At 56.5% G+C, this 24,979-nt stretch overlaps 1 protein-coding gene across 1 annotated transcript; it reads right to left on the bottom strand.

Annotated features, from left to right (window-relative positions):
* Nucleotides 1-1,385: 1,385 nt before the first annotated feature.
* Nucleotides 1,386-22,164, bottom strand: CD5 (CD5 molecule). The gene is made up of 11 exons (XM_032414288.1): nucleotides 22,084-22,164; nucleotides 11,813-11,851; nucleotides 9,322-9,627; nucleotides 8,772-8,834; nucleotides 8,185-8,523; nucleotides 5,876-6,169; nucleotides 4,814-4,939; nucleotides 3,898-3,951; nucleotides 2,939-3,058; nucleotides 2,272-2,363; nucleotides 1,386-1,655 (listed from the first exon to the last, which is right to left on the bottom strand). Exons 1-10 carry the CDS (start codon nucleotides 22,133-22,135, stop codon nucleotides 2,275-2,277), a joined length of 1,482 nt encoding a protein of 493 aa, XP_032270179.1. The 5' UTR covers nucleotides 22,136-22,164; the 3' UTR covers nucleotides 1,386-1,655; nucleotides 2,272-2,274.
* Between the last annotated feature and the right edge of the window lie 2,815 nt (nucleotides 22,165-24,979).

Raw genomic sequence — 24,979 nt, 5'->3', positions numbered from 1 at the left:
CTCAGTGCGGGGGGGGGGGGGGGGGGGGGGGGGGGGTGGCTTAAGTAGGCCACGGTTGTGCTGAGGCCGTGCACGGTGGCCCAGCTGGAGAGTGGAGAGCTTTTACCAAGAAAGGTGCTGGTCGGCGACATTTGGCGCCCCACAGCCTCTGCCCTGTCGGGGCGGGGGGTGCGCCTCCCCAGGACGCGCCGCTTGGCTCGCGACTGTTTTGAGCCGAAGGCCATCAGGACTCTGAGTGCTCATGAGACGCTGCTGCCCCTCCTTCAACTGCATAGAAGACTCTAAATTGGAGGTCTTTCCAGAATAAGAGTTGTGCCAGGGATAAATGTTATCTGAGCGGCCCATCCGTACAGCAGGGCAAACATCTAATCACCAAACATCCGCTCGTCTTACTGCCCTGTGAAGAGCACTCCTCCCCTTTGAAGTCCCAGAGCCCTACGCCTTCTCCTTTGTTCAAAACGACCCACAGACCTCACTTGGCCTGGCTTTGCAATTTCCACGTCTGGGTGGATTCCCCGTACACACTCCTATTAACTTTGATTTTCTCCTGTTACTCCGTCTCACGTCAGTTTGATTCTTAGTCCAGCTCGAAGGACCTCTGGGGGAACCGGAATTCTTGCTCCCCGACGGCTCTCCCTAAAAGCCGCCTCTCTGTTCCCTCCTGAGGAACCCCTCACCCCTGCCAAGTGTAGGAAGGTTACTGGGGGCCCCCTGTGTCCGGGTCCCTAGCATGGTCGGGGCAGGTCTGAGAGCTGGGCTCGCCCGCTGGGCTCTCACGGGACTCTGGGGAGGACGGGAGGCCCGGTTGGAAGGTGTTGGCAGAGGGCTGACCAGACTCCTCTGGCACGCTAGTGCCCCTGGGTCCCCTGATTCTGTGAGCACCCCTCCCCCATATCCTTCTCGTAACTCCCCGTGGCTCTTCCAGCCTTGGCTTCTGCGGCTCGGGCTGTGAAGAGCTGCTGCTGCTGCTGCAGACAGTGGTAGACTGTGACCCAAGAGGCCTCCTTAGGAGACTGGTGCCCAAGGGCTTAGTGGGGCCCGGCCCGGCCTCTGCCTTTTCTAGGTCTTCAGGCTCCCAGCGAGCTGTCCCCCTCTCGCTCGTCCTCCCCTCTGCCCGCCATGCCAAGCCGCTCCGTCTGACCAGGACGGCTATATCGCTGTCCCCAGAGGGGTGCAGGGGCTGGACCCCGCACTGAGGAGGGGAGGCCCTCTGGCTCGCAGGAAGTAGAAAAGGTGTTATTTACAAAGAACATATTAAAAAGACACTGGAAAACTGAGCCCCCCCCCGCCCCCCCCCCCCCCCCCCCCCCCGCCCCACGCCCCAGAGCGGAGCTTCCTTCTCACTGGGGTCAGAGTCTGAGGAGAGAACCAATTCCTCTGGCTACCGCTCCCCACATGTCTGCTTGGGGGGGGTCTCATTTCTGGGCTGTGCCTTTCACGGCTCCCACATGCGGAGGGGCAGCCCGGCTGTGTTGGGGGTCTTCCCTGGGCCAGGCTCCAGCAGCCCGCAGCTGCAGGGACAGGGGACATATCTGAAGGCCCCCTTGCCTCGGTCCATGTTCTGGCTGGGGCAGAAATTATTTCCAGGTGGCGGATGCAAGAGTGTTCTCAGGAGACAGGTCTGGCTCTTGATGTTCCGTGCCTGGTGCCTGGTTCTGTGGGGAGAGAAGGAAACAGGTCAGAGGAGGAAACCTCACACCCCGGAGAGGGTTCAGGGAGGTCGGGGACAGGCCCTGAGCCCCCGGTTTGATGTCAGGGATCAGAGGCTGTCCCTCTTCCCGCTGACAGCTCTATAGGGGTCTCAGGGGCCCTTTTGGGTGGCCTTCTAAGATGCAGTTTAGGAGGAGGGGTTAAGGTCAATGATCCTTCTGTTATAATTGCCAAATCAGCACCTGTCACCTAAATTGCTAATGCTTATTCTTTCTGCCTGCAAGTGTCAAGATGTGGGGCGCCGGGGTGACTTAGTTAAGCGTCTGCCTTCAGCTCAGGTCATGATCCTGGGGTCCTGGGACTGAGCCCTATATGGGGCTCCCTGGTCAGAGGGGAGTCTGCTTCTCCCGCTCTCTCCGCCCCTCCCCTAGCTTGTGCTCTCTCTCTCGCTCACTCTCCCTCTCAAATAAATAAATAAAATCTTAAAAAAAAAAAAGGGTCAAGATGTGCAGAGCCCCCCATTCTGGAAGGGCAGGGCGGGCAGGAGGTGAGGAACTGAGGGGCTGGTGCTTATCTGTGGGGCTGTTCGGGGATCCCAGGGGGCCAGGGAGCGGGGCTCACCTTTCACAGCCTCTGAGCCCCGTGCAAATCGTAGTCACTATCGGAGGAGTTATCAGGCTGGGTGGAAACACGATGCAGGGCCCCTTCCAGAGCTGCAGAAAGAAAAGAGGCCCTTTGCAGCAGGCTTAACCCCCCAGGCAACACAGAGAGAGCCCCTCAGAGCCCAGGAGCCCGTGGGGGCCTGAAGATCACAGGGGCTTTATGAGCTGGTGCCTTGACAGTCCTGTATCTGTTTTGATCAAATCAGCCAGTGTTCACTAATGATACTGATCTCCAGGTTCCCTGGGGCTTAATTGTTCGTGCCAGTCAGGGAGCCTTCAATACAGGGCTTCTGCAGGCCCCCGCTAGCTCTGTTCTGCCTGGAAGGAATCTAAGGAGCCTCATTTACCATCCGGCCCACAAGGCCCTGCGGAGAAACAGGCCTGTTAGGTCACAGCGGTGCTGTGGTTAATGGCATCCCAGCGTATTCTTCTCTCGAGCTGAGCGGCTCATGGTCTCCGGGGGGCAAGCCGAGGCCCGGGAAGGCTGGATCCGTTCCATACCCTACTGGGACCGCTGTCAAAGGGCAGTGAGAGCCCCCTGTCCCCCAGGGCATCCCTTCTCCGGGCAATCACGTGACCCGTGCTGCCACCCGCCTTCATCCCCGGAAGCATCGGCGGCCGCTTACCTGCATAAGCAGAGACGTGGGAGTTCCTGGGCGGCTGACTGTATTCGTTCTCCACGGATGAGACCGTGGGGTTCTCAACCTGGGACCGGACGGTCGCCGTGTGGTTGCGATGGAAAGACACTGAGCAGAGGCAGGAGACGGTGTCATTAGCCTCGCTGCTCTGTCCCTCCTCCTTCCCAACAGGGGCCGGGAATTTAAATTTCTTGTTCCTGCTGTGTGATGGGGGGGGCAAGGGCACCCACAGTTCCTTCAGTGCATCCCTCTATCCTTTCTCCCTGGGCAGGTTCATTCTTGCAGGGGCCAGAGTTTTAGAGCAGCTTGGGGTTGGCCAGCAGTCTGATTGGCGGGGTGGCCCTTCCGCCCGTCAGTCATTCATCAAGCATTTATTAAGCAGGGAATTGGAATACAAGTGATAGGGCAGATAACATCCCTCCTCTCCTAGAGCTGAGGGGCTCTATATTGTAAAAGAGACTTCACAACACACCTTGACTTGCAAAAGGGAGGGAAGAATGTGGAGTGGGAGGAGGGCCATGGTTCTATCCATTAGGATGGTCTGGCTGTGGCTAGGGGGAGAGAGGATGAAGAACGAGCGTGCGGGATGGGCTAGCTGCTTCAAACGGTTTTAATGTTTTAAGACCGGCCTTTTTAAGTTGTTCCATGAGAAAAAGATTGGACAGCCCTTCTTGCAAAAATGCCTATGAAGGTTCTGATAAGTCCTGAGATAAAGAACCAAGTCTAATGTTGCTTAACTCACTGATTTCTAAATCTATATGAACATGGAGTCCTCTTTCGGGGTACCACCTGGTAACATCTGTCGACCACAGTCCCACCTTAGATGAGCATGGTGGAGACCAGAGGCCTCAAGTTGCTGCTGGCTTTGATGGTGGTCAGCTATGAACCATGACCCATGTGGACACTGGCTGGGGCTGAGGGAGGACCTTGCCTCCCGGGACACTTACTGTTCTGGTTCATTCCTGTGGGGCCAATCCACTGGCGCTGTTTCTTCTGGCGGACTGGGAGACAGGAAAGGCACATGAGGACGGGGGTGGGCAGGGATCATGGGAGGGAAGGATGGGGAGGTGGGGGGGAAGGGAGGCAAGAGGCAGTAGGTGCAGCTGAAGGAGGGACTGCTGGACTTAACCCCCTGAAGTCTTCCGGCGTCTCAGTTTTCTGATTTGCTCAGGAGGGTAACTGGACCCAACTAGAGCTAAAGGAGCGTGTTGAGGGGGCTGCTGCTCCAGAAGAAACAACCACAGGGCATTACAACCAGAATAAAGCTGAGGAGGGCGCTAGGGACCTGGCCAACACTGTGCATCTCCAGGCCTTCTCTTTTCAGCCTCAGCCTCTCTAATCCACTTCCTGTCTCTGAATAATTTTTCTCAGAGTTCTGCAAGGCAAGGATACCAGCCCCTTATATTCACAATGTGCGCAATCGCCCATTAGGCAGATGAAGAAACTGAGGCTCAGAGAGGAAGTGGCTCAATCAGCGTCTTGCAGTCGCTAGGGGGTGGAGCCAGGCCTGGAACCCAGATCTGGAGGCTGGGGGCGTGCTCCAGTCTGAAAAAGGCCACGCCCCTTCAGCCTGGGGGTGCGTCGTGGGGGCGGGGTCAGGTGTGGGCCAATTAGCGCTTACCAGGTTTCTGACTTTCTGTTCCTAAGGGGGGAAGAGGAGGGGCGGGGGGGGGGGGGGGGGGGAGGAGGGGAAGGAGGGGTTGGAGGAAGGGGAGGAGGGGTTGGGGGAGGAGGAGGGGCGGGGGCGAGAGGGGCTGGGAGGAGGGGAGGGGAAGCGTGGCAAAGCGGAGGTGCCCTCTTCCGCCCCTCCGGCTCCCCTCACAGGGGCTTGAAAGGGACGGGGTTTGGGGCACCCGCACCTACATTTCTTCACCAGCTTCCTGTAGGCGTGAGGGCCGCACACGACCAGCAGCACTGCCAAGAGCACAAGAGCTAGGATGATGCTCACCACGGTGCCTGCGCCCAGGCCTGCGGGGTTTGGGTCCTGGCCTGGGGGAGGCAGAGAGGTCAGGGCGGTCCTGCCCGGGCCATCGGAACCGTCTGCTCAGAGGGAGGCTGCTGGCTGGCCGGCTCCCCCCGCCCCCCTTGCTCCTGGCAGTAACACCAGCATGGGCAGAAGGCAGTTATACACCCGCCTCTCCAGCCGTCTCTGGAATTCTCTGCTACCCATTCATCTATCTACTCCCTATTATCCAGCACTTCATCATCCAGCTATCATTGGCCACTCTTGTTATCGACTATTTAACTTTCTACCCTTTGCCAGTTGCTTATAAGTGATCACCTTGCCATCATATGCTAATAGCCATCCACCCATCCATCCACCCATCCATCCACCCACCTGTCCGTCCGTCCATCCGTCCACCCATCCATCATCCACCCATCCATCCATCCATCCATCCACCCACCCGTCCGTCCGTCCGTCCATCCATCCGTCCACCCATCCATCATCCACCCATCCATCCACCCATCCATCCACCCACCTGTCCGTCCGTCCGTCCATCCATCCGTCCACCCATCCATCATCCACCCATCCATCCATCCATCCATCCATCCACCCACCCGTCCGTCCGTCCATCTGTCCGTCCATCCAACCATCCATCCATCCATCCGTCCATCCCTCTTTTGTGCGTTATTCGATTACTATTTCTCCCTTGCTTTTCTGTCTTCCATCCTGGAAGACTAGAAGATAGAATGAAAGCTCTCTCATCCTTCAAGGCCAGTCTCCTCTTTATGGCTCATGTTCATTGCTGTCTGAGCACCATTGCCACACCCCGCCCCCAATTTGCCAGCTCTCCATCCTTTTCCAGGGCTCCGCAGCTCTCTGTCTAGTCCTGGAGCCTGTCCCTCAGAAACACGCTCAGTGCTTAGGTCCTAGAGGGAAAATCCAGAACTGCCCTCTGCCCCGGTCGGCTGTGGCCAACTCACACGTGACGAACACCCTCTTGCAGTGGGCTTTTTTCTCTTGTAGCTGGTGGCACTGGGACAGCTTCTCCTGCGGACAGGAGAAGCCGTGGGAGGTCTTCTCGGCGGCATCCAGCACCCGGTAGGAGTTGACTTTGCCGCACTGCTGCTCCTGGCACACCTCCTCCCACCGCGCTGTGCCCTTGGCCCGGGGCACGTCGCACAGGACGTCCCACCGCTTGCCCTGGCGCACCTCCACGGAGCCTTCGCACAAGCCGCTGCCCCCCACCAGGCGGCTCTGCACCTTGGGCTGGAAATCTGGAGAGGGGAAGCAACGGAAGGCACATGGCGGGTTTGGAGGGCGCTCCCTCGGCCCTAGCCTACGTGCCTGGCCACTGGGGCCCCGTGTGGCTGGCCAAGGGGGGGCCCTGGCAAAGCCCAGCTTGTTGGGGGGGGGCTGGTATCACCTTCCTTTCTGTCCTTCCCTCCTTCTGGCATCTTCTGGCATTTCCCCCATCATGCTCTTGCATGTATGGGCAGCTGCTGGTAGCTACCCTGAGATGTGACACCACGGGCACTTTCAGGGAAGAAGCTGCAGAGTGGCGATGCCCGATGCCCGGGGCCCCCAGGCAGGTGAGGGTAAGAGAAGAGCAATGAGAAACAGGCTCCCCCTGGGTCCAAGTCCCTCTGAGAACCATCCTCTCCTTCGCCTGCTGCTCCTTGGGAGGTGGGAGGGCTTTTCAGAAAGGAGAAACTGAGGCCCAGGAATGGGAAACGCTTCCTGCTCTGGGTCCTGGCAGTTCAGGGGTGAGACAGGACCCAGGAATCCTGCTGCCCAGCCCCAAGGGGTGGGCTTTCATGAAAGGACTGAGTCCATTTCTGCTTGTTAGGGTGGGGCCTGGGCTCCAGGACTGAGGCCCATCTGTGCTCAGGTTAGAGTGAGTTGTGATCTCGCCAGCTTGGCCTGTTTCCATAGCAACATCCGTCTGAAAGGCCCTAGGAAATTTTCTACTTAGAACAGAATTTCAAAGGCAAGCCCTCCCTGTCTGGTTTTGCAGGTTGTAGACTGCGGGAGGGCAGTGGCGGGTGGGGCTGAGAGCCAGACCATCTCCCCTCATCGGGCGGAGAAACCCTGGGGGCTGCTTCTACCTGGAGGGGGCCGTGTCTCACTGATTCACACCAGGTATCCACGGGGCTGGGCGGTGGTTGGGGGGTGGGGAGGGTAGGGGGTGGGGGCGGGTGTACTTGCGGGATAGCCCAGTGGTCCAGAGCAAGGCTTCCCAGATGTGTGCACACACACCCATAGGACCTTGCTGAGATGCAGATCGGATTCAGTAGGTCCGGGGTGACGCCTGTGCATCTGCATTTCTAACCAGCCTGATGTAGCTGGTGCCGCTGGTCCAGGACCATGCTTTTGGTAGCTAAGGCTTAGACAGCAGGCTCTGGAGTGACACTGCTTGAGTGTCACCGCTAATGCTCTGTGATATTGGGCAAGAAATTTAACTTCTCTGAGCCTCAGCTTCCTTATCTGTAAAGTGGGAGTAATAATAGCACCCACCTCCTCAGGTTGTTGTGAAAATGAACGACCGTCTTGGGAAGGTCTCTAGCACCAAGGAAGTGCTCAGTAAGTCTGACTTCTTATAGTCTGGACTGGTGATGGGAACCCACTCCCTCCCGAGGCATGCTATGATTATTCTTACTCTGACCTGTGGTCTCTTCCTCCTCCACTTCCCCAGTGATCCTGGTTTTGGGGTCCCCAAGACCATCCTCTTTTGGTCTCCTCCCCTCAGCCATACCAGATTCGCCAGGCTTCTTGTCATTGTGCAGGAGCCTCTTCGGGGAGCTCTCTGGGGACCTGCTCTGGTCTCCCTCTGCCCACTGTGCCCGGGGGACCTCCCACTTGTCACCCCTGCTCCAGCCTCTTCCGTGCCCTCCTGCAAGGCTGGTCCCCTCCCAGTGCTCCACCTGCTTCGATCCTTGCCACAAGTCATGAGTCCCACTTAAAGAGGTGGGACCTCTGCTCCACCAAACCCACGCTCCTCTCCTCCTTCCAAACCCCTGAGGGGACCTCGCCTCGTCCTGGACGTCCTGGCTGCTCCCACCTTCCCAAGCGGCAGCCAGGCCGCCGGAGCATTTGAGCTTGTTCCATGTTACTTTGCGGAGATCTCCAGGGCGTTGGGTAGGAGTGTAGTTTCCTGACCCCACCCCGCCCTCTGTTTCCCTCCCATTCTCCATGGTGCCCAGTGCCCAGTGCTCCATGCAGGGGTTTCTGGGACCAGGTGGTGGCAGAGCATCTGGGGGCGCCCCATGGGTCCTCGCGGGGTCTCACTCACCAGAACAGACGAGGGCCAGAGCTTGGCCGCCCTCATAGGGGGGGACTTTTCCGAAGCACTGTTCCAGAGAGGCGCAGCTCGCGTTCTGGATCTTCCATCGAACGGGTAAGGGCTCGCTGTCCCCTGGATCTTGGGTCCTGGTCATTTGGGCCTCCGGCAGATGCCTCAGGAAGGAGCCACAATGGAGGGCCGCACAGATGCGGTTCTTCAGGTCCTGGGTCCCGTCCTGGTCCTGCGCCTCATAGCCGATGGCCCCCCCCAGGCTGCCGTAGTAGAACTCCACCACCCCGGCGCAGCGCAGGCCCCCGGGTCCAGCCACCAGCTGCAGCCTGGGAGGAGCTGTGGAGGGAGAAAGCGGGGAGCGGGCCTGAGCGCTGCCCGGCTGGCTGTGGGGGGCCTCGCTTGCCTGGCTCCAAGGAAAGACAGGTCGACAGCTGTGGGAGGTGGTGAGCTACCAAATGTTGCTCAGGACCTACTTACGACTAAATTTTTTCATGTTCACTTGAAATTCCAATGCAACGGGGCATCCCAGGTTTTTATTTGCTAAATCCCGTACCCTGCCGCCAGGAATCTCAGAATTCTCTTACCTGTGGGCTCTGGAGTGGTGGTGGGTGGGGGGCTCGTGGGAGGAGCTGTTGTCTTCTGTGGCTCTGCAATGAGATACTCTGGTGAGGGAGAGGCAGGAGCCCTGGGAGGGAGGACTGGAGGTTGGGGGGAAAGAATGTGGGGTCGGGGGAGGGCTGGGGTACCAGACAGTTTGGAGAAAGACCTAGAACGCGTGATGTAAGTGCCATTTGCCCCATTAGGCCCACTTGATCCACATTGTCTCTAAGCGTCCTGTGGGTGGGCAGCACCAGCCCATTTTACCGTTGGTAAAGTGAAGGTTAAGAGGAGACGGGAATGTTAGCAATGGCAGAACCAGGTTTTCGACCTCTTCCATCCCCCCAGACAGGTGCCAGCACCCCCTCAGCCCTTCCCCTCCAGTTCCCCACCAGTATATGTTTCTGCGGGGGGATTGTTGTAAGTCAGGACCTCCTTCCACCTGCCAGCTCGGGCCCCAGATCCCAGGTCCTGGGCAGCCTCCCCAGGGGCTGGTGCGCAGGCCCAGGGGACCCGTGTGGCTGGCTAGTCACCCACCTAGGCAGATCAGGCCCAGAGGGCTCCTCTGGGTGGCCTCACTGGAGCTGCAGTTGGAGAAGGACCCCGGGTGTCCATGGCAGGTGACCGGGGCCTGGGGACTGTTGAAGTCAGGGAAGTGGGCCAAGGCCAAGGCGTCCCCGCAAGACAGGCTCCGGCAGAGCTTCGAGGCCTTCTTGGGGTCCTCGCAGTGGTTTGGTTTCTGTCCCCAGCTCCAGCTAGACACTGTGTGCCACGTGGGCCCGAGGAGGACCTCCAGCTGCCCTTGGCACGGCGAGCTGGAGCCTGTCAGTCTCACCGGGTTCCCTGGGGGTCAAAGAGGTGTGTGTGTGTGTGGGGGTTCCCCTCCTTGGGAACCCTCCTCTGCCCTCTCCCCACCAGGCTCTCACCCAGCCAGGCTGCCTTCCACCCCGTGGGCTGCCTGCCTGGCTGGCGGGAGCTTTGTCCTCGGGGGCATGGCGGGGTGGGGCTGGGGGGCTTCCCAGACACTCAGGCGGTCCCCCGCAGCCGGGCCCCAGGGGATGGGGCTGGAGACCTCAGAGCTGAGGGGAACTCAGAGCAGCGGGCAAGGTGGTGCTCAGCACCCCACTGTCCAGCAGGATCGCCCCACTCTGCAAGTTCTGCTTCAGTAGAAATACGGCCTGTTGCCCATTTTTATTTTTCTCTTTCTGACTTCTCAAATCAATGTTGTTGAGGTACGATTTAGACCCAGTGAAATGCGCTCATTGTGAGAGTGGTTCAGGGGAACTTGACAAACGCATGCACGTCTGGAACTACCACCACACAGCTGGAAAGTTCCCTCGTGCCCATGTGCGGCTGATTCCCCTGCATCCAGCCCCAGGCGCCCACTGATCTGCTTTCTGTTGTTAGGGATGCGTTTTGCCTTCTCTCAAATGTTATGTACATGGAATCATGCAAATCATGCAGCGTGTTTGTGCTTCTGTTACTCTGTTTTTCTCATCTGATCCCCTTCCCTCGGCATTTGGGGTTTCTCTGCATCGTTGCACGCATCACATTCCTTTTTGTTGTGGAATAAGGTCTCGCTGTGTGGCTATGCCACGATTTATTTATCTAGCCACCATTTGGCTGCTGTGAACAAAGCCGCGTGGAACGTTCGTGAACTGATGTCTGTGTGGGCACGTGTTCCGTTTCTCTTGGGTAAATACCGAGGAGTGGAATTGTTGGATCATAGGTAGGAACGGGACTAGTGTGATTTTCTAAAGCTCCGTGAAGGATAAAAGGATATATATTTGTATCTGCACAGATTCTAGAAGGAGAGACAAGACAGGAGTCTATGTGGTTGTTACCTGGGGTGTTAGGGTGGGGGAAAGACTGGGCAGATGGCGGACAGAAATGGAAATGAGGTTCATCGCTGTAGGTCTTTTTATATTTTTAAAGTTTTCAGCCAGGCAACTGTATTACCTATTCAAGAATTTTTTTTTTTTTTTTTAATGTAAAGGGTTTTTCCAAGTGATTGGGGGATGGAGGTTTTTCCCTGGTTGGAAACTTCTGGGCAGGCTACCTTTTTCTTTGGGGCTTGGGGCCTAGAGCACAGCGCTAGGGCTTGGCAAGGTCGCTAGAGTAGTTGGAGACAAAGGGGGCTCGTCCAACCCTTGACATTGGCAGGATGTTCTGCACTTTCCCTCCTGAGCAGACTCACTGAATCCTCACCAGGGAGCAGATGTTCTCCCCATTTTATAGGTGGGGAAATTGGGGCTTAGAGAGGACAAAGCACTTGCTAGAGCTCAGAGCTAGGATGCCACCGCAGGGCTCTAGGTCCTGGACAGGGCCCCCCAAGGCCCCTGCGGCTCCTTCTGTTTGCACGTGGCTTCTGAGACCCTCTAGCCACATTTCTCCCAAAACACATTCAGCATGATGTTATCTCAAGAAATGTGAAAGAGTGAGGTCTGGGGTGCAATGAATCTGAGAACTGCTGAGTTAAAAATTACTGAACAGGTTTCTTCACTGCAGGACTTCTCAGAGCCTTTCCCAGGCCGGTAGACACAGTCAGTCTCCAGTGAAGGACGGTGTTGCCTACCTTTTATCCAACACGTTCCATGAGCCCTGTTTGGGAAACACTAACCTCTTAAAGTCCAACCTGGAAGGCAGGGCATTCCACATACTTTACAATCTGGTGCAGCCTCTCTCTACAGCATCAGCTGCAAATGCATTTGACCGGGGAGATCTGGCAGGAGCGAGTAGGAAACAGGACTTTGCAGGGTGCATTATGGGCCAGTATGTTTTCTCTGCATGGTGAGTGGGTCATAATAGAAATTATCCTGAGAACTAGCATTCAGGCCATTGAGGGCATCCGTCGGCACATGGGCATCTAAATGTATATACGAGTGTGGGTGTACGTGTCTGGGCATGCTGGGGCTCTCTCTCTCTGTGGGGTGGGGTTCACTCTGACAGGTCCCCCTATAGCCTGATGGAATCGCAGCCCTGCCCCCCATCACCCCCTGCTCCAGGCCTCTGTATGGCTCTTCCTTACCTGAGTCCTCCCAGTAGGGCCCCCCGAGGCAGGAAGTGACTGCAGAAAGGAGAGAGGAGGGTCAGGAAGTGGAGCCTCCCTCCTGCCCCCCACCCCCCCACCCCACCTCACACCCACCCACAGCCTGAGCAGTGGCCTCTTTGCACCCCCCCAATATGGGGTTCAGGGTTTCATACTATACATCAGAACCCCTAGGTGGGTCATGAAACCAATTCAGTGGGTTGCAACTATCAAATTTTTCCCCGTTTTAAAACTTTACTTTTTAAATGATCATCAGTAAAGTGGATTTTCCTCTGGTGCACAGATCTATGAATGTTAACACATACAGAGATCTGGGTGATCACCATCATTGTCAAGGTAACATTTCCATCACCCCCCAACGTTTCCTCGTGCTCTCCCTTTGCAGTGATAGGTGGCCTTGCAACCATTACTTTTTAAAAATTAGGTAGTCACGCAACCATCACGTTTTTTACAAAATGAAGTGGACTAGAATAGAGAATGTCAGAGTACACGGTTGGTTGTGAGGATAAGGATCCCTTTCTGTGCGTTCGGCTGCAGGGTAAACCCCTCGTGAGTGTTGCTTTCAATCTAAAAGAGCTTGAACTTCACAGCTGTAGAGAACCAGAGGAGTGACCCAGAATGGGAACCCCAGGCATCATTTGCTACTTTCTAGTATCCCCAAGGCAGGATAGGAATGAGAGCAATTTATCTTCAATGGCTCAGCTTTTAGAGGAGGAAGTCAAAGCTCGGAGATGGAGGGGGGCCCCCTGAGATAGTGCAGCTGGGGGGCACAAAGGAGTCAGGACCAGAGCCCCAGTGGACAGGGGTCTTGGGGAGCTGGCCACCCCTCTGGGGTGGCTCCTGCCCAGGCCCGTTCAATAGCCACGGGGGCCATTTGGGAAGTCCCGTCTGACTCCGGAGCTGGGGGGCAAACTGGCTCATTGCGGGGACTCTCGCGGAGCAGCCCCCGTGGCCAGCTCATCTGTGGCTGCCGTGGAGGTCGGATTTGGGTGGGCCTGGGGCAGGGGGGCGCGCTTGTGTGGCCTCAGAGCACCCCCGCCCCAACGTTTGCCGCTCAGCTCTGTCAGCCTTGAAGTCGGGGCTCTGATTTCCATCTGTCTGACCCCTGGGCGCTTCACAACCGGGAGCAGGGACAGTCAGGATGACAACTTTAGGAAGTAAATGGTTCCATTGAAATTGCTTTGGAGAAATTGTTGACGCGTGTTAAAAAAAAAAAAAAAGGTGTGTTTTAAAAAGCCTGTTTCTGCCTGAGTGTCCTGGAGCTGGTGGTAGAATTGTAAGGGAAGACAGGCCCCAGCCAGTCGGCCCTCTCCCCGCAGCCAAGGCTCCTGGTGATAACACTGTGAGGTCTTGGCGTCCAGTGCTCGGAGCTGGGCCACTGGCTGTGGAGCCGGCGGGGCCTGGGGCAGGCGCCAGGAGGACGGCTGGGGTGCTTTGCCGGCCTGGGAGGCGTGGAGGGCTCGCCACTTCTCTTTCCTACTCGAGAACTTCATATTCCCCAGGTCACCACGGTCAATGTTCATTATTAACAGCAGCTACCGATTATTGAGCACCTACTGCGTACTCAGCACTCAGGGTGGCTCCTGACAGCTATCACTCTTACCCTTCCACACGGCTCTGTGATGGCAGTTGAATATATTCATGGTGTAGACGTTGGGAGACGGAGAATGCCCTGTCCAGGGGGACACTTCCAGCAACTGCCAGGGCCTGGATTTAAGCCGTGAGTCTGCCTTCCAAACCCGTGCTCGCTGCCACCTCGTTATGCCTCCAGAGTGCCAAGTTCGGGGATGCAGAGATGAACGCAGCCTAGACCCTGTCCCCGAGGGGCTTGAGCCCCTAGATGTTGGAACCCCTGGAGGCAGGGGCCAGACCAGACCATTCTGGCAGATCTCACACAGGATGGCCCAGGCCCCTCTCAGAGAACGTTCTTGGGAAAGACTGAACAAGCTGGAGAACCAAGTAAAATCCCCAAAATGCTCTGTTGAGGAAGGGCATCTGGTATCCCAGGGCTTTGCCTCCGTCTGGGCGCCTGATGTCCTCGGTGGAGCAGCATTTCCTGGCTCTTCCCTCCTTCACCATCACTATCACTGTCACTGTCACCACCATCACTGTCACCAGCATCACCATGACTACCATCACCATGACTATCATCACTACCATCATCACTACCTCCATCAGCCTCACCATCATCACCATCACCATGACTACCATCAGCCTCACCATCATCAGCCTCACCATCATCACCATCACTATGACTATCATCGCCATCACCATCACTACCTCCATCAGCCTCACCATCACCACCATCACGATCACTATTACCATCAACGACAGCACCACTGCCTTCACCATCATCATCATCACCATGACTATCAGCCTTACCATCAGCCTCACCATCACCATCATCACCACCGGCAACACTTTTAGAGTTCACATTTAACCAGGCGTTTGTATATGTTAACTCTCTCAAACCTCACCATAGCTCTATGAAATAGGCACTATCGTTGTTTGTAAGATTTATTTATTTCTTTTAGAGAGAGAGGAGAGAGCATGTGCGAGTGAGGGGAGGGGCAGTCGGAGAGGGAGAGAGAATCCTCAAGCAGATTTCCCATCCATCACAGAGCCCGATCACACAACCCTGAGATCACGACCTGAGCTGAAACCGAGAGTCGGGTCCTTAACCAACTGAGCCACCCAGGTGCTCCAGTAGGGCACTATTATTTTGATCTCCATTTTATAGTTGAAGAAGTGGAGGAAGATGAACTAAGCTGCTAAGCAGCAGGTCACTGCTGGGGCTGGGACTCAAAGCCAAGCCATCTGTCACAGACTCTGTGCTCTTGACTGCTGGGCCAAGCTGCCTCCCCTCCCTTCACCAACGCCCTGCATGTTCGTGGCGTGCAGACCTGAGGAACGGGAAGAACTTGGAATTCCGTTCAGTTAGTGAAACATGCCATGAGGAGACTTTTCCACGAACTTGCTCTCTGTGATCTTGGCAAGTCACTCAACCTCCTTGGACTTGGTTTCCTCATCTGTAAAATGAGGAAGTTGACGCCACAATCCCTCACCTTCTTCTCCCTTCAGACTTCTCTGATCTATAACTTTTGGTTCCTGATGTATCTCAGTGGCTGGCAGGGGCCGGGCAGAATTGGATGTGAGATGAGTGACTGACTCCGAGCCTTCTGGATGCTTCTTCTTTCTGTGTGTCCAGAGATATGCTCAGGTTTTCATTGTCCGAGACATATTTTCATTCTCTCAGCTGCTCCTCACAGGGGTGCAACCAGGGGCCTCCTTCCCTGGAACCCTGCGGACTATGCTCAGGTTCCCTCCGAGACCATCCGGGGCTGCAGCTCAGCCGGCCCCGCATGCAGCCCGAGGCCCCCGGCTCTGCTGTTGCAGGAGCTGCAAACAGAAGCCTGGAGACCCTGGGGGCCATGAGGGACGCGGGGCTCGGATGCACTTGCCATTTCCTAATCCGCCATCCACAGCTGCAGCCGAGCAGCTGGGGCCAGGAATGAGAATCCTCCAAAGGCCCCTTCTCTCCCCTGTCAGCCTCCGCTCGGACCCCCACAATTTCGGGCTTGGAGTAGCTGAGCCCAGGCTGAGCGCAGGGCCGAGAAAGCCCGAGGGAGTTAGAAGGCGTTTCACTCTCCTGGCCTCTCTCTTCATCCCCCCATTTACAGAGACTCAGCCATTCCAACCCTGCTGTTCTGGCAGGATCTCTGTGAGGAGTGCATGCGTTCCTGAAGGCAGCCCCGAGACTTTTATACCCTCACCCCCACCCCCCCGCCCCGTCCTCTTGCCTCCCCAGCATTCCCGGTGATTCTCGCTCTGGTTCTCGGTGCAGCCACACAGTAGGTTACATCAGGCCCTGGCTGGGTTGTATTTGCTTTGCGTGGTGCTTAACATGTTTTTCAATTAAAAAAAAAAGGTTCCTTTCTGTTTTGCTTAGCTTAAAAAAAATCCGAAGAGCCAGATGTTCTTGAAAAATAGGATGAAACTATGGAAAGAGCCAAGCTGTCCATCAACAGATGAATGGATAAAGAAGATGTGGTATATATATACAATGGAATATTATGCAGCCATCAAAAAACAGAAATCTTGCCATTTGCAACGACATGGCTGGAACTAGAGGGTGTTATGCTGAGGGAAATAAGTCAGTCAGAGAAAGACATGTATCATATGATCTCACTGATACGAGGAATTCTTAATCTCAGGAAACAAACTGAGGGTTGCTGGAGTGGAGGGGGGTGGGAGGGATGGGGTGGCTGGGTGATAGACATTGGGGAGGGTATGTGCTATGGTGAGCGCTGTGAATTGTGTAAGACTGTTGAATCACAGACCTGTACCTCTGAAACAAATAATGCAATATATGTTAAGAAAAAAAAAGAAGATAGTAGGAGGGGAAGAATGAAGGCAGGGAAATCGGAGGAGGAGCTGAACCATGAGAGACTATGGACTCTGAGAAACAAACTGAGGGTTCTAGAGGGGAAGGGGGTGGGAGGGGTGGGTTAGCCTGGTGATGGGTATTAAAGAGGGCATGTTCTGAATGGAGCACTGGGTGTTATACACCAACAATGAATCATGGAACACTACATCAAAAACTAATGATGTAATGTACGATGACTCACATAATAAAATAAAATTAAAAAAATAAATAAAAAAAAGAAAAAAGAAAAAGAGGGTGCTCTGGCCACATTGGGCTGCATCCCCAAGAGCCCCAGGTGGCAACCTGTTGGATCTGGTTTACCAGCGCCTTCGAGGCACCTTACTGTCCCCCTGTGTCTGGAGCTCTAGCTTCAAACTCGTGATGGGTTCTGCAGCAAAACATGAATTTTCACACTATGTGGGATGCGCGGGATTATAAATAGCCTGCCATTCATTCAGGTCAGGATTTGCACCAAAGGCGTTTTCCGGAGATCTGTAGGTGTTGTTTGGGTTTGGGAATTGCTGGTGAGTGTTCCGTGTTAGCGGTTCCCCTTTGCAGGACTCAGCAGAGCCAGAACTTGGCCCAGGCTGGCCGGCCCCAGGCTCACTCACAGACCCTGCTGGGACCCGCGAACGTCTGCCTTTGCAGCTGCCACTTGCTGGGAAGGCAGTGAGGTCCCAGCGAGGAGCTGGGATGCCACTGACAGGAACAGTGATGAACATTTATGGCACTCTTACCTCGTGCAGACCCCAGGGCGAGCTCTCTGCACGGGAGACCCCACCCCCGACAGCCTTACTTAAGGGGGCTACTAGCACCCTGATTCCCAGATCAGGAATCGGAAGGACTTAGCCCAGGTCGGAAGTCAGATTTTCCGTGTTTTCCATGAACAAAGAGTCGCTCTACTAGTCCGCAAACGTCTCATCAATTCACAGCGAGCACCACATGTCGGACTGCCTTTTGGGGGCATTCTGGATGTTTCTTCCTTTCGTCCTCTGATGAGAGGCTGAGTTGGAAGGTCAGAAACCCCCTTTTTCTGAAATGACACTAATCAGCAGAGCGCTGTCTACCCCGCGTCTCTATCAAGGCTCTAGGGAAGCAAAGATCACAAAGGCCCCAAATTCTGTTTCTTGGTGGAGAACCAGATGAAGTGGCTGGTTTTTGATCAGGAGCCTTTTTATGTGCAAGACACGCAGAGAGTCACACCGAGCTTATGTCAGGAGAAGCCCGGGACTGGTGCCCACAGAAGGAACAGCGGATTTGGGCCTCTAATCCCACTCACGGGGCCTGTGCCGACCCGTGGATGTGAGCCGATCGCAGACAGAATGGCTGTCACAGTCTAAATCGTGAGCGCTCTCTCGCTGGTGGCCTGCTGTGTCCAACTGAATTTGCACGAATTTCCACTGCATCTCTACTGGGACAGTGACAAGCCCTCCGTTTTGTTCAGAGCGTCACAAATCCCAAAGTTTTTTCCACCCATGGCCCACGCTCATTCTCATTTTCAGATCAGCAAACTGAGGTTCAGAGAGGCCGAGCGACTTGCCCAAGGTCACACAGCTTGCTGATGGTAGAGTCAGGACAAGAAACCCCAACACCACCGCATCACAGGAATCTACCACTGGGAGACCCTGGAGCCTGCTCACCCCGGGGTACAGAGAGGGGAAACTGAGGCCAAGGAGGGAAGGGCTCACCGTGGATGTCTCCATGGGTGATTGCGGTGGCACAGGACGCTTTTTGCTTCTGCCAGTCACCACCAATTTCCTATCCTGTTCCCACCACATCTGTCCCAGCTGTGCCCCAACGGCAAAGGGAGTTTCACGGTTCCCATGGGAACCGGACATGATGGTGATGATGGTAGTATCTACGGAGGAAGTGATCTGGGGCTATAATCCTTCATCTGCAACTCAGAACCCAAAACCGTAAGTCTTTTCTAGTGCACTTGGCAGGAGGGTATTTGCAGCCTTTATGGGTCTCTCTTAGGGTGTGAATTCATGTTTCACTGAATGGGAATGTGTTCGATTCGGGGGTGTTGCCCAAGACCTCATTAGCGGGTGATGAGCACACAGCACCTACACAGTATGACCCACAATCTGGAAAATTCCGAATTCCCAAATGCGTCTGGCCCAAGGTTGGGGATAAGGGTGTGTGGACCTGGAAAGGTGTGGGGGACCGTTCCTTTTGAGGACACTCATCACACTTCCTCCTCTACTCTGCCCCTCTGCCTGGATCGTCCTGCCCAGGCCCACACTGTGTACTCACTCACTTCCTACAAGCATTTGCCCAAACATTATCCTCTCACGAGACCCGCTGCACCCTCCTTGGGTAAGCATGGTGCCCAGCACTCCCAACCCCCCAGCCCCACCCCACTCATGACCTCCCAGCACCCATGCCGTCATTGTCTGTCTCCGCATCACACCCCGATTCTTATGTTGGATCTGCCGGGGCGGGGATTTCGATGGTTCAGTTGTGTCCCCAGCACTTCGAATAGTGGCCAGCACATAGTAGGTGCTCAATAAACGCTTGCTGTCTGAATGAGTGAATGAACCAGATTTACAATTGCATTGTCCTTGAAGGTGGGTGCGGTGGTCATCCCCATTTTATAGATGAGAAGACTGAGATTCTGAGAAGTGTTCTTAGCATTTGTGAGGGGCTCAAAGGAAATCAAACCCCAATCCGCGTGACTCCAAAGCCCCACAGGCCTTCACACACATGCGTGCACACAAAATACATATGCACACAAGGACACACGCCGCACGTACACACACATGCACACACGGGCTAGGTGTTCAATCAGTTTCATCAGGCGGAGTTGAAATCCCTCCTTGGCTCTGTGGGGAAGTGTTGGGGCTGGACAGAGTGACCAGAAGGGCCAGTGCCAGCCCCGGAGCCGCCGGGTTTCTCTATTCCCCACTGGGAGTGGGGAGCTTGGGGGGCTGGGCGCTGGATTCTTTGCGCCCAGAGCCAGCAAGGGAACAGCGGGCCGGCCAAGCCTGCTCGAAGCTAGAGCCCCCGGGCCGCCCCCCTGTCTCCTGTGGATGCCCAGCCCCTCTCGGTCCTGTCCTGCCCTCTGCGTTTGTCCTTGCCAACCCCTATGGGACACTTCCCCCTCTGCTCTGCCTGGCTGGCTCCTTCCTGCGTCCGTGTCTCTGAGGAGACACCACCGCCTCAGAGAGGCCCTCCCCTTGGACTGGGCCCGCTCCTCGGGGAGCTTGACCACCGAGTCACAGGTGCTGTTGTGTTCTGCCTCGCACTCACCACAATATTTAGGAATTTGTAACTATTTTGGGTGCTCCCTGCACGAGCGGAAGGACTCCCGTCTTGTTTACTGCTGGAGCCCTAGCGCCTTACACAGCACTGGACGCACAGCAGATGGCCCATAAATATTTGTAGGTGGATGAATGAAGGCGGGAGTCGCCTGGGTCAGAGGACTGGGGAACAGAAGGAGCGAGGGCCAGGCTGGCGTCTGGCGAGACTCTCCACCACGTCCCTACCTCACTTGCTCCCTGCCGACTCCGACCCTGGTGATGATGATGGTAGTAATTACTAGGACCATCCATGCTTACTGAGCACTTACTACGCTCGAACTGACATTCCTACGCAGAGCTCCGCATTCATCGATTCGTTTAATCCTTACAAATCTCTACACGAGACACAGACTCTTATTATTCCCGTTTTGCAGAGGAGGAAACTGAGGCTTACAGTATGGTCCAAGGTCACCCAGCTGGCAAGCGGCAGATCAGAATCCAAACTGCAGAGCCCATGACTTTGCCATGGCCCCAGTGCTGGCTTCTGCCATCCTGGTGGCCGGGCCTGACCGTCAGGGCTGTCTCCAAACCCCGCTCCCCCAGCAAGGTGAGCCCCAGGCAGGTTGGGGCTAAGGGCAGTGACAGAGGGGACCAGCTGTCACTACCACCCCAGGCGTGCTGTGGGCATCTTCGTGCCCCAAAGATCCCCTAGTCACAACCTTGATGGCCAGCCAGGAGACACAGCGTCCCCAGGGCTCTGGTGGCCAGGTGTCTCTTCCCGGAATGGCTCAAAGGGTATGCGTGCTGTTGGCCCCCAGCCCCAGCCCTGGCCCTCGGTGTCCCCTGCCCTTGGTGGGGCATGTCTGACGAGGTAGTTGTGACCTGTGGCCATTTTCCTACTTGTGGGAGTGGCTTTGGTGTGTCTGTGCTCTTAGGGTAACAGGGGGTCTCTGTGAGAGCAGGAGTGTGGGCCCCGGGTCCCTGCTGCTTACTAGCTGCCGTGCCCTGGGCTTTGCTTCTTGGCTTTTCTGGAACTCTGGTTTCCCGACTATAAAATGGGGCACTGGGGTTTGCCCCTCCTCCTAGGCTGTTCTGAAGCTTACAGAAGAAAATGGTTTTAAAGGTATTTTGTAAGCGGTGACCCATTGAACAATGGGAATGCTTATTATCTGCCAGTTCACACAAACACACACACCGGAAAGCATGAGCTCCTGGGGTTCTAGATGGTTCCCATACTCCCGGGGAAGGTGCTGCCTCCCAGTCTCCCTGAATCCCGGCTCTGCTGGCCTCGGGGAGCTGCCTGATCCTGCCAGAAGCCTGGCCCCATGATGGGCTTCAGATGGGAGGCCCAGAGAGCAGGACCCCATTCCCATCCCCTGGTCAGCCTGGCCAGCCTCCCTGCCCCGGGGCATCAAGGACCCCATCCTAGGAATCCCCAGGGCCAAGGAGGCCACAGCAGCTCCTCAGGAGGGTCCCATCTCTAGGCTTCTGCCCTGGGGACAGAAGGCATTTTGTATGTCTTGCGGTTCATGTGAGAAGGGCTGTGTGAACATGCGAGCAGCTGGGCCGTCATCACATGCACGGGCAGAAGGGAAACCTACATTTGGAGATGTGTCTGGCCCATGAACACACACACACACACACACACACACACACACACTTCTCATACACACCAACACACACTTACCTCCTCACACACACATTCACACCTACTCACACTACTCACACTACACACCAGCCTGTCTAGGAGGGACTGAGGCTCCCTGATCAGGCAGGCCATGGCCCCCGGTCCTTTCCCTCCAAACTGGGAAGCCGAAACACCCCCCGTTCTCACCTGGCCTGCGGTCGAGCATCTCTCTCACCCCGCAGTACCCTCCAAACCCCTGAGAAGTGGTCAGACCTCACCCAGTTCACCCCCTGCATTTCATAAATTCGGGGACCGCCAGCTTCCATCAACTCCCTCCCAGCAAACAGGAGGCCCCAGGCTCACCCACCTCTAACCTGACCCCCAGCCAGCTTCTCAGAGGCCCCAGATTGCTTCCACACTGGCCCCTCCCCTGGGCCTGGAGTGAGAGCAGACCCAGTGTGTGCTCACACCCTGGCTGGCCGGCCTGGCTGGGGCACCTCCGGGAGAGTCAGGAGGACTTGGAACTAAGGGAGTCTTTGGCACATGCTCAGCTGTGTTCTCAGAGGCAGCCCCCACCCTGCCATGGCCCACTGTGCTCAGAGCATCATCAGAACTGCCCAGGAGACTGTGGGTGCCCTGTGCCTGGGTGCATCTAGGGAAAGGCCGGACACTTAAGGTGGGGGGGGGGCTGCAGGGGAGGCTCACCCACAGATGGGGGCTGAGAGTCTGATTTCGCGTGGGTCCCACCTGGACGGGTGCAGGAAGACCCCCACAGTGCAAGAACGAAGCAGAGCTGGGACAGGTGGTAAAAGGATGGGGGGACAAGCAGGGCGGCCCCCAACCCTCTGTGATGCTCCAGAGAGGGGACATGCAGGCCTGCATCAGACCAGGGCAAGAGCTGGCACCCTCCTTGCACCCCGAGTCCCAGTAGCCCGGTACGTGCCCCGGTACTCACCCAGCACCCCAAGCAGGTACAGGGCGGCCGGCGGCGGTTGCTGAAACCCCATGGGCGCGGCCTCCTCTTGCCTCAGCCTTGGCAAGCTCGGCACCCGTGGGTGAAAGGTGTCTGGTCCTGGGTCTCCCTCTCGGGGAGGAGGGGGTGGGGCGGGCAGACGCCGGCAGGGGTGGGACGGGGGGGGGCAGGAGACAGCGTGGGGCCTGCGTCACCCACGTTTGAAGTCGAACTGTCAACTTCCTCCCGGTAAAACCATCTGCCCCAGTTCGAATGGCGGCCCTGGCCTCTGCCAGCTTCCTGCCTGAGGTGCCCAGGGCTGGGGCAGTGCCCCCACCACACCACGCTGGGACGGGGCCACTGCATGGGGCAGCTCTGGGCCCGGCGGCTGGGAAGGAGGAGGCCTGAGGGGCCTGGGGGGCGGCAGTCTCACTGAAAGGGCGCTGAGCTGTGCTAGGAGGTGACAAGGGTATGTGGAGGGTGCCACACCAGTTCTTGCCAAAGGCACAGTGGTGGAAAACCAGACGAAACCTCTGTCTCCCCTTCACGGGGATGAGGTGGGAATTTGAGGTGAAGCTCCACAGGTGGTATTTTACCATAGAGCACGGACGAGGGTTCCTCCGTGAACGCTGGGCCTGCGTGCGTGCGTGCGAGTGCGTGTGATCTCCTTGTCGGTCTGTGTGATTTCTATGTCGGTGTGTGTGATCTCCATGCGATGTTGCCCACACAGAGGCTGCAAGCAACCTCTGGCCTGTTGGGGAAGAGCAGGGTGGCTGGGCTTCTGCAAACTAGCTAGGGGGTACCTAGCACGGGGGGAAGGGCTGCAGCCCCTGGGCCCCGGCCAGGTTCAGTCCCTCTGCTCTCCAGGATGGGGCAGACCCAGACCACGGGCTCCTTCGGGCTTCCTATAATCTGAGCCACGCCAGGAGACACGAAATGGTTCAGAGACACACAGTTGACTGTGAACAGGTATGAAGCGTGAAGTGAGCGTGAAGGCCTCCCAGCCACATCCTTCCAAGCCCTTTCAGCGGCTCCAGCACCTGGGCCCCTCCTTCCCTGGGCACCGGCTCCCCAGCTTTCCACACTGCCCCATCTCTCCGTGGGGGTTCCAGGTGCTTGCATCCGCTCACCAGAGGCAAGAATGGAGGCCGGATCAAAGACTGAGGACCCAGGACAGCCCTGACCACCTGTACAGGAGTAGGAGGGGCCTTTTTAGCATCCGCCAGCCCTCCAGGCCCTGCCCCCTGCCCTCACATCCCTCCCTCCTGTCCTGGGACTCTGGAAATCCCAGACTTTAAAAAAAAATTTTTTTTTTAGAGAGAGAGAGCACACACGTGCGAACAGGGGTGGGGAGGGGCAGAAGGAGGGAGAGAGAGAAAGAGAATCTTGAGCAGGCTCCATGCTCAGCATGGAGCCCAACTCTGAGATCATGACCTGAGCCAAAATCAAGAGTCGGATGCTTAACCGAGTAAGCCACCCAGGCACCCCGAGATCCCAGACTTTTTATCCATTATTTCACTCATTCATTTATTCAACAGAATTTTGCCCCATGCTAACTGCCAGGGATGCAAAGATGAAGGGGACAGACATGGGCCCTGCTCTGCTTACACTCCGAGGACCCCTCTGGATAGTTTTTCTCTTAAAGTCTCAGTGTTTAGCAAGCTTGTATTGGTCACACTAGCCCCATGTAGCAAGTGGCCTTTCACAGGCCCGGTTAACACTTGGTTTACAGAACTGCACTGTGAAAGGGAGAAGGCATTTTACTGAGCACCTCGGTGAGCCCGGGTGGGGCCTCTTTTATTTTTCCCAAGCATTGTGGGAGGGGGGTGGTTTCCCATTTCACAGATGAGGATACTGAGGCTCAGAAAGCAATGCACTTGGCCTCAAGAGACCAAAACTAGGGGGCGCCTGGGTGGCTCAGTTGGTTAAGCGACTGCCTTCGGCTCAGGTCATGATCCTGGAGTCCCTGGATGGAGTCCCTGGATGGAGTCCCTGGATCGAGTCCCTGGATCGAGTCCCTGGATCGAGTCCCGCATCAGGCTCCCTGCTCTGCAGGGAGTCTGCTTCTCCCTCTGACCCTCCCGACCCTCCCCCCTCTCATGTGCTCTCTCTCTCTGTCTCTCTCTCTCAAATAAATAAATAAAATCTTAAAAAAAAAAAAGAGACCAAAACTAAGATTTGAACGCTCATTATTTACTCCTTCTTTAAAACCCCTGCCACTTCCCCCCTCCCCCAGCCCCCACAGACCCAAAGCAAAGAAAACAAACAGAAAATTTGGCTATTTATGTGATCACAGGCAAGGGAGGTCGGGGTTTCTAATCCTTTCTGTTTGTTTTTGGAAAACTGAAGGCAGCTCAGGGCCTGGGGGCTCCGTCCGGGCGCCTCCACCCAGGCCTTCCTCCCTCTCCGGGCTTGGTGGGCTCCCTCCTCTCCCTCCTCGGCCTCCTCGGCCTCCTCCAGCCCTCCCTCCATGCCCACCCCCCTCAAGTTACCCCTCCCACCTCCAGGCTCACTGTCCCCACTGAGACCCCAGATCCCAGGCGGGAGTTTCCTGTTCTCATCACCACACTTTCCATGACACAAGAGGAAGTCAGCTGAGCTGGGGCTGGGTTTTCCAAGCAGCCCAGCGGCGTGGGGCCGAAGGTGGGGGGCGGGGAGGGCGTGAGCAGCCCCCAGGGCCCGGGCGTCAGTACCTCCTCGGCCTCTGCCAGAGAGGCGCCTGCCTGCGCTGCCCTGGGCCCACACCAGGTAACCCCCGGGTGTGCATGCGTCTGTCAGCCCCTCTGGGCTCTGTGACTCCCCAGCGCCCCCAGAATTTGCCCTCTTGCCAATGCAAAGGGGCCATGGGGACGCAGGGGAGAGGGGGAGGAGCTGAGCCCTGGGAGGCAGGGAGGAGTGG

The sequence above is a fragment of the Phoca vitulina genome, unplaced genomic scaffold (assembly GCF_004348235.1).
Source record: "Phoca vitulina isolate PV1807 unplaced genomic scaffold, GSC_HSeal_1.0 scaffold16, whole genome shotgun sequence".
NCBI classification, from domain to species: Eukaryota; Metazoa; Chordata; class Mammalia; order Carnivora; family Phocidae; genus Phoca; species Phoca vitulina.
The sequence above is the reverse complement of the archived record's forward strand: the minus strand, read 5'-3'. Positions and strand labels throughout refer to the sequence as shown.

Coding starts and splice junctions, on each gene's coding strand:
- CD5 (XM_032414288.1), bottom strand. CDS start 22,135: ATGGGGTTTCAGCAACCGCCGCCGGCCGCCCTGTACCTGCTTGGGGTG. Junction 8,524..8,771: donor CACCACTCCAGAGCCCACAG/GTAAGAGAATTC, acceptor CTCCCTCCACAG/CTCCTCCCAGGCTGCAGCTG. Junction 3,952..4,813: donor CAGGAAGCTGGTGAAGAAAT/GTAGGTGCGGGT, acceptor CCTGTCTCCCAG/TCCGCCAGAAGAAACAGCGC.